This window comes from Capsicum annuum, chromosome 9, assembly GCF_002878395.1.
Source record: "Capsicum annuum cultivar UCD-10X-F1 chromosome 9, UCD10Xv1.1, whole genome shotgun sequence".
NCBI lineage: Eukaryota > Viridiplantae > Streptophyta > Magnoliopsida > Solanales > Solanaceae > Capsicum > Capsicum annuum.
The window spans coordinates 2,683,532-2,696,552 of record NC_061119.1 but is presented as its reverse complement, the minus strand read 5'-3'; the positions used below and the strand labels follow the sequence as shown (position 1 = coordinate 2,696,552).

The following is a 13,021-nucleotide window of genomic DNA, read 5'->3' as shown; positions in this document are numbered from 1 at the left end:
ACACAAGGATTATACTATCAAACCTTTTTATATAATTGTGTCGTAATTTATCAAGATAACTTTTTGGTGCTATATCTAATTTTTTTTTAAAAAAGGCAGTTCGATACATTAAAGCTATTGCTATGCACGGTGTCCGAGGAAGGACCCCACCACAAGGGTGTATTGTACGCAGTCATATCTTGCATTTCTGCCAGAGGCTGTTTCCAAGGGTTGGACCCGTGACCTCCTGCTACTATATCTAAATGTTATTATAAAAAACATATAATATAACATAATATAAAGGAAAAATGATTTGTTTCTACCCTGAACTATGCACGAAATTGCTGAGACACACTCGCGCTTTACGAGGGTCCTATTACTCCCTAAACTAATTAAAATCGTATTTTTGGCAACCTTAGTACACGTACGTGGCACATACGTGGCACATCAGTGAATCAACACACTGAAGATCTACGTAGGCACACGTATGTGCCATGTAGGCATTAAGATTGCAAAAAATATGATTTTAATTTATCCAAAGGGTAATAGGACGACCCTCATAAAGTTCGAGTATCTCAATAATTTCGTGTATAATTCAAGATGAAAATAGTAACGTCCATACGTGTGAAACTATATTAAATAAAAAAAATAAAGTTTAGAAGAAAGAGTTCGTACGACTCTTCTAATAAATTATTCATATGGTCCTATGTTAGACTTTTGGCAAATAATTTTAAAAAAGTTGTTGTTCTTTTAATTTGTCTGATGATATATACATATACTATAGTTTGATCTTATCGATATACTATATACTTTATATTTACAAATATCAAGGTCTTGTTTGATTTAACTTTAAAAAAATAAAATTAAAATATGTTTCTCGATATTACTAAAATTATGTTTTCAAACAGTAATTAATATGCATGGGTAGCACTTCTCAAGAAAGTCAAAGCTATTACACAATTTAAAAATTGGGAGTGTATTGTATGATATGGTATATATCGAATTATTATATTGAGTTAAAAATTTAATATAGTAAGTTTGATATTATGATATATGTTATACGGTATTTATAAATAATGTGTCAAATATTAAATATCATGTCAAAGTATATAGTTACGGAATAATTTATGGAGTGTATATTATTATATACTAACAAATATATAACCCAGTATAAAACTAAATATTTAGACGTTTGAACTTTGACTACTCTATTTTATTGAAATAGTTTTTTTATGTAATTGATTATCAAAATAAATCATTTGTACTTCCTTTTAAATATATACTTCTACATGTATAATGTGTTAGTAAGATACAAATGAGACGTTTCTTTAAAAACATCGAAGTCATAATACTCTATCATACAAATATATATTGTGAAAGTTGAACAAATTAAATTATGATTACCGATTACCATACCGATGTATTCAAACCTAGGGGCGGCTCTACATTGTAAGAAAATAGGCGGTCGGCTTAGGCCCCCAAATTTGAGGAGCCTCATTTTTTTCAATAATATATATAGATTTAAAAAAAAAAATACTATTTATATATATAAAAAAAATTATATATAAAGAAAGAATTATTAGAAGAAGTTTGTATATCTAGAGTATTATGTCTCAAAAATATTAAATGTATTGATTATATTATTACTTAAAAAAAAATAATTAGATTAAATCGATTATATAATATTGAAAATAGAGTTCATTAAAAGAAAATTATTTTCTTAAAATTTTAAGGCCTGTGTTTGATTTTCACCTTAGACCACAAATATGCTTAAGCTGCCCCTGTTCAAAACAGAACTTCAAAATACCAATCGAACCATACCAAATTAACTCGATATAATAAAATGATATAATATTTTAAAAATCAAATACTAAAATTACCATAATAAAATTTCAAATATCATACACTATACCATACTCACCCCTAACTTCAATAATGGAGAAGTACTAGAAATATCAAGTTGGTATTAGAATTGTTTGTTCTCCCTTCACTATTTTTTTGAAAGTTGATCTCACAAATAAAACTTGCTACTTCATTGTATCTTAACAACTTTTAAGTTTGGCAACCCCCCCCCCCCCATCAAGAATATTTTTCACCTTTAAAAATATATTTTGTTAAGATTAGATGAAAAGGTTTTCCAAAATAAAGTGAGTTCACAATCAATATCACAAGAAGCATAAACCCTCATCCTCACTACTTATTTATAATTGTAGTGATTGACTAAATTTACACGTATTTTAATTAATTTCATCAGTGAAACCTTCATCCTCATCACTTATTTGTAATTGTGGTGATTTAGTCAAAGTATAAATTAACACTCTGACCGCTGGCAGACGCTTATTTTGCCTGAAAGAAGGAAAAGAATCAGTCCCACAACCTACTTTTACGTTTCCAATTTCCGGGGCAGAAGATCAAAGAAGGAAGAAGTTTCTCTTCTTTCCTTGATTCCTTCTCACCGAGACATGCGGTATTAGTGGTTCCGATGTCATAAGTAGACTGTTTTCTGACTCGTGCAAAGGGCACGTATTTTAACTAATTTCATCAATATTATAGGAAGACTAAATCCTTATCCTCACCGCTTATTTATAATTGTAGTGATTAAGTCAGTTTACACGTATTTTAATTAATTTCGTCAATATCACAAGACCTAAACCTTCATCCTTGCCACTTTTTTTGTAGTTGTAGTGATTGGGTTAGTCTACATGTTTTTTAATTAATTTCGTCAATATCACAAGAAGTCTCAACTTTCATCCTCACCACTTATTCATAATTGTAGTGATTGGATCAGTCTACACGTATTTTAACTAATTTCATCAATATCACAAGACGCCTAACCTTCATCCTCACCACTTTTTTATAATTATAGTGATTGAGTTAGTTTACACGTATTTTAAATAATTTTGTCAATATCACAAGAAGGCTAAACCCTCCTTCTCACCACTTATTTGTAATTATAGTGATTGAATCAGTCTATATGTATTTTTTCGTCAATATCAAAAAGAGCCTAAACTCTCATCCTCACGACGTATTTGCAATAATAGTGATTGGGTCAGTCTACACGTATTTTAATTAATTTTATCACTATCATAGGAAGCCTAAACCCTCATCCGCAACACTTATTTGTAGTGTAGTGATTGGGCCAGTCTACACGTATTTTAATTAATTTCGTCAATATTACAAGAAGCCTAAATTTTCATCCTAATCACCACTTATTCATAATTATAGTGATTGGTTCAGTCTACACGTATTTTAATTAATTTCACGAAATACATGTTATCTCTCACTAACACATGTGTCGGGTAACTCTATTATAAAGCTTGAACAAATGACAAAAATCAATTACTAGTATTTTTGCATAGGCTAGATTGTGAATATATTTTTATTAGTTCTTACTAGTTATATCATAAAAATATGCTTATAATTAAATGATTTAATTATGTAAATATTTTAAATATTGTTAATACATAGAACCTAACCTTTTTATATTATTTTTTGCACTATTTGATTCATGAACTTAATTAATAGCATTCACATTTTATTATTTAGACATTTAATATTCTATCATGTTGGTAGTTAGAAAGTCATCAAGCATATATCTCCCAAATCTTTTTATATGATTCGAATAGTATATACTTCTCTAGATAGAGTTAAATAGTAAAATAACAAAACAAAAAGACAAAATCATATAAAACATGATATAAATATTAAAAGTATATAACTTTATAGTGGAATTAAAATAATTATACGTCTACCTTTATGCTTAATAATGTGTAAGTCAAAATTAAAGGTCTTTTATTTTTTTTATTTTTTTTTTGGCATATCCCACACATGCATAGAGATATATATTATAATTTTTTATGTATAGTTAATAGGAAAAAAGAAATGTTGAACTAGAGAATCTTTATGAAGGTTCTTTTATTCTTAATTAATTTTTATGTTTTTTCAAATGAGATGAACTTTATATTTGTAAAAATATTACACATGAGTTCAACTCAATTTCAAAATTTAGTTCATATAAGCAAATTATCAGTTATTTTTTAATGTGTACTTTAACCCACTCTCGAACATTCTCCCTCCCGATCATGTATAGTTATGATTGAAACGTGAACCAAGAACTCAAACGGAAAAGAATCTGGATCTGATATCATGTTGAAATGTTAGATTATATCACCTAAAAGCTATTAAAGATAAGATGGTCACACACGTCAAATAATATTAGATTAAATTGTCGCTCACTTCAACATGATAATCAGAGGAGACAAAGACCTTAAGATCGAATCGCAAAGCCACCCATAATAAAAATAAAATAAAAAAATTCATGCTTAGCCTATGAAAAAAGAATCAACATGAAGGGACATACTGAAAATATAATTAAATGACAAAAAAATATATTTTTTAACTATTTAAACTTTTAGATAAGACGATCATACACTTTAACAATACTGGAGAATGGACAACATTTTCCTTTACATGGGCTTAACATAGCCAGAGGCGGGTCCAGAATTTCAAATTTATGAGTTTTCAAGGGCTCTTTTCCTACCACTAAGTTATCACTTGGTTTAATTATGGGTTACCACCTATTAATATTTATAACTTTTGACGATTTTTCTATGTAATTTTAAAACTTACGGTAGCGGGTGTGGGTTCTCGAAAACCCACACCTTCTACTCTACATCTACCACTGAACGTAGCACAAATTTAAAATTATCGTTCTCTCAATATGAATATTGAACACCAAACACGAATCAAAAAAGCAAAAAAGGAAAAATAGTCAGAAATATACTTAAATTTTGACAAAATTTGTTGTAACACATCTCAACTTTGCTGAAGTCCTATGACCCCCTCGACTATTTATTACTGTATTTTTGTCCAGCTAAATCACTTCAGAACGTTACGCGCTCAGTGCGCGTGTATTTACATAGTGATTTAGCTGGACAAAACATGCCATAAAAGTATGATGATAAATAATCGAAAGAGACATAGGACCCCCACAAAATTGAAGCGTGTTACAATAAATTTCTTTAAAATTTAGGCATATTTCAAACTTTTGTTTTGAAGAAAAAAATTGTATTTTGGGGAATATAGATAGTTGAAAACAGCTGTTTCTGCGTAAGTCCAAAGCTTTGACTAGTTGACTCCCTTTTATGTAATTAATTACCACAGTAAATATTTGACTTTATTAGTTCTTTTTTCTAATTATAAAAAAAAAAAAATTCTCTAGCAGAAAGACCCACAGTAAACTTTGTTTGTTTATGAAATATGAAAAAGAAAATACTATATAATATGGACCAATTGATAATGACAATCTGGAAATTACTGTTTACTATATGGCCCCTGCAGTGTTCACATGATTTTTCTTATACGATCAAACAACAATTGTTTGGCCCTTTTTGAATTTTGCAAATCTGTTTTAATGAATTTTGGAATACAATATATATTTTTTTGGTATATTTTATTATTATAAATATGTTAAAAGTATCACATATGGGTGGAAACTAAAATATAAGTTTGTTACCAACACGGGTTGCGGTGCAGTGGATGGGGTTATTCCAGCCTTAACCAGAGGTCGAGGGTTCGACCCTAGGTATGGAGAAAACTATGTTATGAGCGCTGCCACCTTAATGGGCCCTGCAACGTGCGATTCGAATTAATCGGGTCTCTAATACGGGCACCAATACCGAAGGAGAAACAAAAAAAAATACAAGTTTGTTATGTTTTTGAGAAATGTGATTAGATAATAATAATGTTAGTGTCTGATTCAGGATTTAAGAGTTGTAAGTATTCGAGAGATTCGAACACGTATTAGAAATTAAAGTACTCAGTTATCTTCTTGATTTATTGAGTACTTTACTAAGTCTTATATCATTTTTTATATATATTTTTGTATTAGTATACCTAATCCGCCTCGAATTTAACGGGTGTCGGAGCATCAAAGTAATGACCATAGGTCTACCCCTGCATGATGTAGTTGCAACTTATCGATATATGGACTTTAGATAGGAGGGTGTGTAGGACATAGATTCGAGTAGAAAGGTAATAGGTAATGGTGCATTATCTCGTTGTCCATTCATATTTGTAGTCATCGTGGTATTGTTCCTATAGTTTCTTGTTCTTAATTTCTATTATTATTTGTTGTTTTCTGTACTTTTATTACTGCTTTATTTTTTTCTTGAGTCGATCTATCGGAATCAGTTCCGTATACACTTTATCTTCCTAGATTCAATTTTGTGAGATTGACGAGTATGTTATAATTATGTTGTCTAGACTAATTTACACACATCTTGTCTAATTTTATGAAGTATCTACTATCTACTATCAGCGCATATATCGAATAATTCTGTCCATTAATCAAAACTCGGACATTTAGAAAAAAAAAAATCTCTCATCAGTACTCACTTTATTTCTAGAGGTAACAGAATGCATCCCCCGTTATAATAAGATTTTACATTTAAAAAGATCTGTTGAGAGGCATATTCATAAATGAAATTCAATTTAAATTTTGAATCTGAAACTTCATAATTTTTGACCAAATATGATTTTAGAGCTCGAGTCGAACTCATTCCTTACTAATGTCGTTTCCCTAATATGATGCAATATCTCAAAAAATTATATTATTCACGCTCCAATTGCAAAACTATATGTTTGAAAGATTTGAATTCTACAAAGTTGATTATATATGATTTGGACAATTCTCACCTCGCAAACTATTTTTTATAATTAGTACAATAATAATTATATATGAATCGTTTATTTTCCTTAAAATGTTTGTTTTTAATATTTTAACTATTGTCATTCTATACATGAGATTAGGCCACTACATATGTACACGTGTCAAATTCTTATAGGTGTATTTAAATTTATTACATATAAATAAATGTGTCTTTATTCTAAAATTCATGTATCATATTAGATAGCAACTAATAACTAATTTGAGAACATGAGTGGTTATAAGTTCTTTTCACTTTTTTTGTTTTACTTCACGTGACCTTTTGACTTTTGTTTACGTATGGACAAGAAGAAGTTACTCGAATAATAAATATTTTTTATTTTAAATTTGAAAATTATGAATTTGAGTCGCGAGCTAAAGAGGTGGGAGTTCTTAAGAAAGATAAAAAAGAAAATCATGTATGGATGATAAAGTTATTTAACGAAAATATGATTTAATTCGCTTAAGTTTGAAGTTTTTGTGATTTTATTTTAACTTAGTTTATTTGATTTGTTCAGTTTGATTTATTAAAAAGTTAGTTGATTTAAGTTAAATATATAGCCTACGTTTACCCAAATATTATCAAATATTTTTTTATTTAATATGTTATGAATAATTATAATAAAGAAAAAAAATTATTAAATAATTAAATAAATTCTAATAAAATAATTATTATAATTTTTTTGGGTACAAGTTAAATAATTTTAAGAAATTGGTGCAAACTAAATAGTGGTGATAGTTGCTATGCACTTTTCCTCCTATTTTATGTTGATCTTTAATTTTTTTCGAATATAAATTTGTATTTTCATATTAGATATAAATTTGATTTTCGATCTATTTAAAAGGAAAATCGTACAATTATTTGAGTTGATCTTTAATTTTTTTTAAACATAAATTTACATTTTCATATTATAGTATTTTCACAATAGATATAAATTCAATTTCCGATCTATTTAAAAGGAAACCATACAATTATTTGAGTTGATATACCACGTGAATTCCGCTCGTTTGTTTACTAAATTTATTTTTTAGATCGTCAAAATTTAATTCAATCCGCTCATTTGATATCAGACAAAAAATAATATTATTGGCATTCTCTCAAAATTCTTGCTATTTATAGAACTCCCAACTTGCTATTTTCTTCTATCCCTCAAAGGTCTCTCTCTCCTCTCTCTCTCTTAATTCTCTCAAACTTATATACAAAAAATACACACAAGGGCAAAAATGGAACAAAAAAATATTTTATTTCTTCTTACTCTTATGGTTTTACTTATTTCCCACACAACCTCAGCTCGTCTTCTTTCTACAACAACTTTACAAGGTAAGAAATATTTTTTTTTTCGACATTTTATGATCAAATATGATTTCTAAAATTCAATTTTTTAAGAAAACGTAAAAAAATATTCATGATCAAACGGTCCCTTAAAGTTTACTCAAGGCATGTAGATTTTCACAAATAAGTATTTAAGTTCCGGAATATTCTTTTTTCTAAAATTCAATTTTTCGAAAAAAAGTAAAAAATATTCATGACCAAACGGTCACTTAAAGTTTACCCCAGGCATGGATATTTTTACAAATAAAATATTTCAAGGTATTGGATATTTTTTTTTCCGAAGTTTTATGATCAAACATGCTTTTTGAAATTCAATTTTTCGAAAAAAAAATAAAAAATATTCATGATTAAACGGTCACTTAAAGTTTACTCAAGGCATGTAGATTTTCACAAATAAATATTTCCGAAGCTTTATGGCCAAACATGATTTCTCATCAATAAATTTTTTACTAATTTTTAGTAGTAATTTATTTATTTATTTATTTTTCAGTGAATAAGAAATTTTTTACTGGGGCTAGCAATCCAATTTCCTCATCACAAGATGAAGACTTCAATGAAGTAAGTTCATTTTTCTTTATTTATTTCTTATTTTTCTCTACTATATAAATATATTTGTGCTTAAATAGAGCGATATGATTATTGAAGATTTATTTGTAATAAAGTTCAAAGTTTAATAATGAGGTTCAACTGAATTTCTTTAGTTTAATAACTATATTATATAAGTATGGTAAAAAAACAAATTTTATTTGTTTATATATAAGTTATTTGAATATCCTTGATTAAATTACAAAAGAATAAACATTATTTATTTATTTATATAAATTATTGAATTGTTTATATACCTGACCTCAACTTATTCAGAATTGATGCTTAGTTATATTTGTTTATGAATTTAGCTTTAAGTTCTCATGAATTATTATATTTGTATTAATTCTCTCTCTCTTTTTTTTTTTTTAACAGCTTATGGGAGCAGAAGAATGTAAAGAAAATGATGAAAAATGTTTAAAGAGAAGAATGGTTGCTGAGGCTCATTTGGATTATATTTATACACAACACAAGCCAAAGCCATGAAGAAATTTAAATTAATTTATTTAATTTGTAACTTCACAAAAAGAAAAATTAAATTAAAAAGCTAGTACTCCTTTTTTTTCTTCTTCCATGTATCATAATGTTATGAAATTAGTCGGAGTGTGAACAAATTGATCAGACCACAAAATAATAAAAAAAGTTTCACAAGATTGTAGAGTAGTACTTTGTTTATGTGAACTATATAAAGCTAGTCAAAGTTTAATTAATTAATTAATATATGCTCCCTAGGAGCAATACTTTGTATTTGCACACTTGTTTTTTTAAGGATACTTTGTCTTAATTAGTTATTTTATTTAATTATACAATGGTTCATCTTATGACTTATTGTCACTAAACTAAATATATTACACTATTTACTTTGACCTTATAATCTCAAGTCCAAATAGAAAAATTCTACCTTCTATGTTTCATATTATAAAAGGCATTTTTTAATAGTTAAAAATAATTTAACTTGATTTTCTTAATTTTATTCTTAATGATGTGTAACACAACATCTATCGGAAACAACCTCTATATTTCTATTAGGTGGCAATAAAATTTTCGTACATTCTACTCTTCTCAGATTGCACTTATGAAATTACATCGGAATATTGTTGTTGTTTGCTTAATGACGTGCAATTTCATATCATGTTTAAGATCACAACTTTTAAATTATTTTTAAAAATTGTTAAGATCATCGCTACTTAATTAAAAAGTAAAAAAAATTAAGATAGAGATTGACCTTTGTTGTGGATTAAAAACACTTTAACTGCCAACATGGGTTGTGGCTTAACAGTGAAACTATTCATCCTTAAACAAAGATCTCTCGTTCGAGCCCTAGGTATGGAGAAAATCTTGTTGGGAGCGACACCCTCAAAATGGGTCCTGCATTGGGATGACACAGTTATTAAGAAAACAATGATTGGTGATGTAACTTTATCATTTTGCCCCTCTTAATTGTGTCTTGGTATTAGTTCCAACATTGATGGATGACTAATACTCCTTCCGTCTTATTTTACCCGTCCCAAATTTCCTAATCTGGTGTCTCAGTTTACTTGTCCTTTTTTTACTTATTAAGATAAGAAAAGTTTTTTTTTTCTTTCATATTTACCCTTTGCATTAATTACCTTTTTAAAAAATTAAAATGTAAACATTATTTAATTGGGGTATTATGGTAAACTAGTCATATTATTTATTATTTTTCTTAATAGCTGTGCCATTCTAATTTGGGACGGAGGGAGTAACAAGGAGTAATCAATTACACTAAGGGTATAATAAAAAAAAATTATCTTGTCTTGATAAATAAAAAAGGACAAGTAAAATAAAATATTAAATTAAAAAATTTGGGACGAATAGAATGGAATGAAGAAAGTATTTTAAGTAACCACAAAGGCTCAATTCCCAATGTCCTTATTTAGTGTGGATTAATTAATTTTTTTTAATTTTTTTTTTCTAATTTTTTAGGTGAAAAGAAAGAAGAGAATTGTTGACAAGGGGACAGGAGCATGAGAAAAGGGGTCAATTTTCAAATTCCAAAATTAAGAGAAAATTGGTAGACCCACAGTTGACCTTTAGTAGATTCCTTCAATAATTTCACCTTTTTTCACTTCTCTTTACTTTACTTTAAAGACTAAAAATGAATCAAACAAAGTTAGCATTGATGTTAGTGTCTTGTCTTTTAACACAGCTGTATGATTGAACCATGCTTATTAATACTTTTTCCGTCTCAAATTACTTCAGATATTTATGAGTAAATATATTATTTTTATCCGAACTATAAACGAAATTACTGAAACACACCCCAACTTAAAGGATATCTTGTTTTCTCTAAACTAATTAAAATTATATTTTTGACAATTTTAAGTACCTACGTGACACATACCAGTGCCTACGTGGACCTTCAGTATATTGATTCACGCAGTGTGGCACGTATACACTACGTAGACCTTAAGATTGTCAAAAATACGATTTTAATCAGTCCAGGGGTAATAGGACCCCTTTTAAGTTGGAGTGTATTTCAACAATTTTGTTTATAGTTCAGGATGAAAATAGTGCATTTTCTCCATATTTATTGTAAAAAAATTATCTCGAAATAATTATGTTTAAAAAGTCAAGAGATAATTAATCACTTTTATCAATTATATTCATATTAGTAGGCATTTAGCCATGAAATTTTTTTCACCTTTTTTTAAAAAATTATTTCACTTTAATAAGAAAAGTAATAATAATGATGTTTGACCATAAAAATTATTTCACTTTACTGAAAATTATTTTTGACCTATTTCTCTCACAAAATTTCAGAAACACCTTCAATTTATATTCATGATCAAACATAACACCAAGACACCAACTCCAACTCCAAAAAAATATTATTTTCATAGCCAAACGGGCCTTAACTGAAAAAGATTCATCTAGTCAAGATTAAATAAGATCACATTAGTCAATTTGTCACTCCTTATTAATTTCTCCTTAAAAGTTATACAAAAAACGAACATGCCAAGTAATTTGAGACGGAGAGAGTAGGGGTATGCATCGATCGATTCAGTTCGATTTTACATATTATCATTCGGTTTATCGATTTTCGTTTTTAAATATGCTAAATCAATAACCAAACTAATAAGATATTTTTATTGATTTTCGATTTGTCGGTTTTTAATCCTTAACTGCTCAATTTTTTATTTAACCGATAAGAAAATACTCATAAAATAGAAATAGTAGTAATTAATACGAAAAAATTGAATTTTAATTGCAACCAAAAATCCTACATAATGTGTTTTAATTAACAAAAATCTTTAAGTTTGAACTAAATGTTGTTAGGATAAATTAAGAGTTTGTATAATTGAAATAATAGGTTTGTTAACTTGTTAACGCGGTAGGGGTGACAGCCAGAAATGAGATTTGGGGAACGAAATCAATCGATACGCTCTCTGAGGGAGAAGATAGGAACTTTGCGCTTAGAGAAGTCCCTTGATCGGACAGAGCACATCTTTTTTTGCTCATTTTTCAGGGTCTTGCCTTGTTGGCCTCTGTAGCTTACCCGAGATAGGCAGAGAAAGAGGAGGCAAGAACTTGCTTGGCATGAAACTTCTACGGCAATCCCATGTCTTCAGGCAAGGTAGCGTTTAGAAGGATTTGTTTGGGAAGTAAAAAGCCCCTTTGACATCTCTTCATCTACAAATAATTCTCGATGTGAAAACACAGAGCCAGGGGGCTAATATTTGAATAGGAAAAAGAGTGGATCTGCAGGGTCACAAATGAATTGGCTTATTCGAAAAAAGCCTTGTTCTTTGGAAGGGATGGCAAAAGTACCGGCCTGGACCCCAAAATAAGAGATCACCATCGAGACCGATACAGCTACTAGATTACCCTCTGTAAAATAAACACTCTCAAACTAGCCAGCTGGATCTCAAACTGGAGAAAGAGAACTCCCCATGTTGGGAACTCACAATCGATAGAGGGGCTAGCCACAGAAAGTCCAGAAGTCGCTTGATTCTCTTCTTAGGAAAATACATCTTTTTCATGTAACCTAGCTTGAGAAAACATCGTGGATAAAGTACGGCTGGGTAGCAGGCACAGCCAAACCAAAGCTTCATGCCATTCTTGAAAGGACAGTGGAATTCCGAATGAATTTATTTTCGACTACCTGGTAGTAAAGCAAGGAATATCATGAAAAAGAATAGATGATTTTTGCCTTTCTCCGAAAATTTAGTGAACCAATCCCAACCGATTCTAGATATTCTGGAGGTGTGGCTCGCTTAAACGTTAACGTTCAAAAATGATAGGAACATTCTTGAATCAGAAACTGAAACAAAAACAAGTCTTCTATTCTTTGCTTTGACATAATCAACTGATTGAACAGACCATCAAGACACTAAGTTAATCGTACTTAATGATATATAAACACTTAATAACTGAGTGGCCGTTTGACAGATGAT

The 13,021-nt window shown here is 28.9% G+C and overlaps 1 protein-coding gene and 1 long non-coding RNA gene across 2 annotated transcripts; both read left to right on the top strand.

Moving 5' to 3' along the window:
- Nucleotides 1–7,759: 7,759 nt before the first annotated feature.
- LOC107843196 (putative phytosulfokines 6) lies at nucleotides 7,760–9,356 on the top strand. Its single transcript, XM_016687416.2, has 3 exons — nucleotides 7,760–8,006; nucleotides 8,509–8,576; nucleotides 8,979–9,356. The coding sequence occupies exons 1-3, from the start codon at nucleotides 7,910–7,912 to the stop codon at nucleotides 9,087–9,089; spliced, it is 276 nt and encodes a 91-aa protein (XP_016542902.1). The 5' UTR covers nucleotides 7,760–7,909; the 3' UTR covers nucleotides 9,090–9,356.
- Nucleotides 9,357–9,802: 446 nt separating this feature from the next.
- Nucleotides 9,803–10,795, top strand: LOC124886979. The gene is made up of 2 exons (XR_007044374.1): nucleotides 9,803–10,011; nucleotides 10,551–10,795. It is a non-coding gene; the product is annotated as an uncharacterized LOC124886979 (long non-coding RNA).
- Nucleotides 10,796–13,021: the final 2,226 nt, after the last annotated feature.

Bases quoted from the DNA above. Each gene is read 5' to 3' on its own strand.
- LOC107843196 (XM_016687416.2), top strand. From the start codon at position 7,910: ATGGAACAAAAAAATATTTTATTTCTTCTTACTCTTATGGTTTTACTT. The intron at 8,007-8,508 runs GTAAGAAATATT...TTTATTTTTCAG, and splicing joins TTCTACAACAACTTTACAAG to TGAATAAGAAATTTTTTACT. The intron at 8,577-8,978 runs GTAAGTTCATTT...TTTTTTTAACAG, and splicing joins AAGATGAAGACTTCAATGAA to CTTATGGGAGCAGAAGAATG.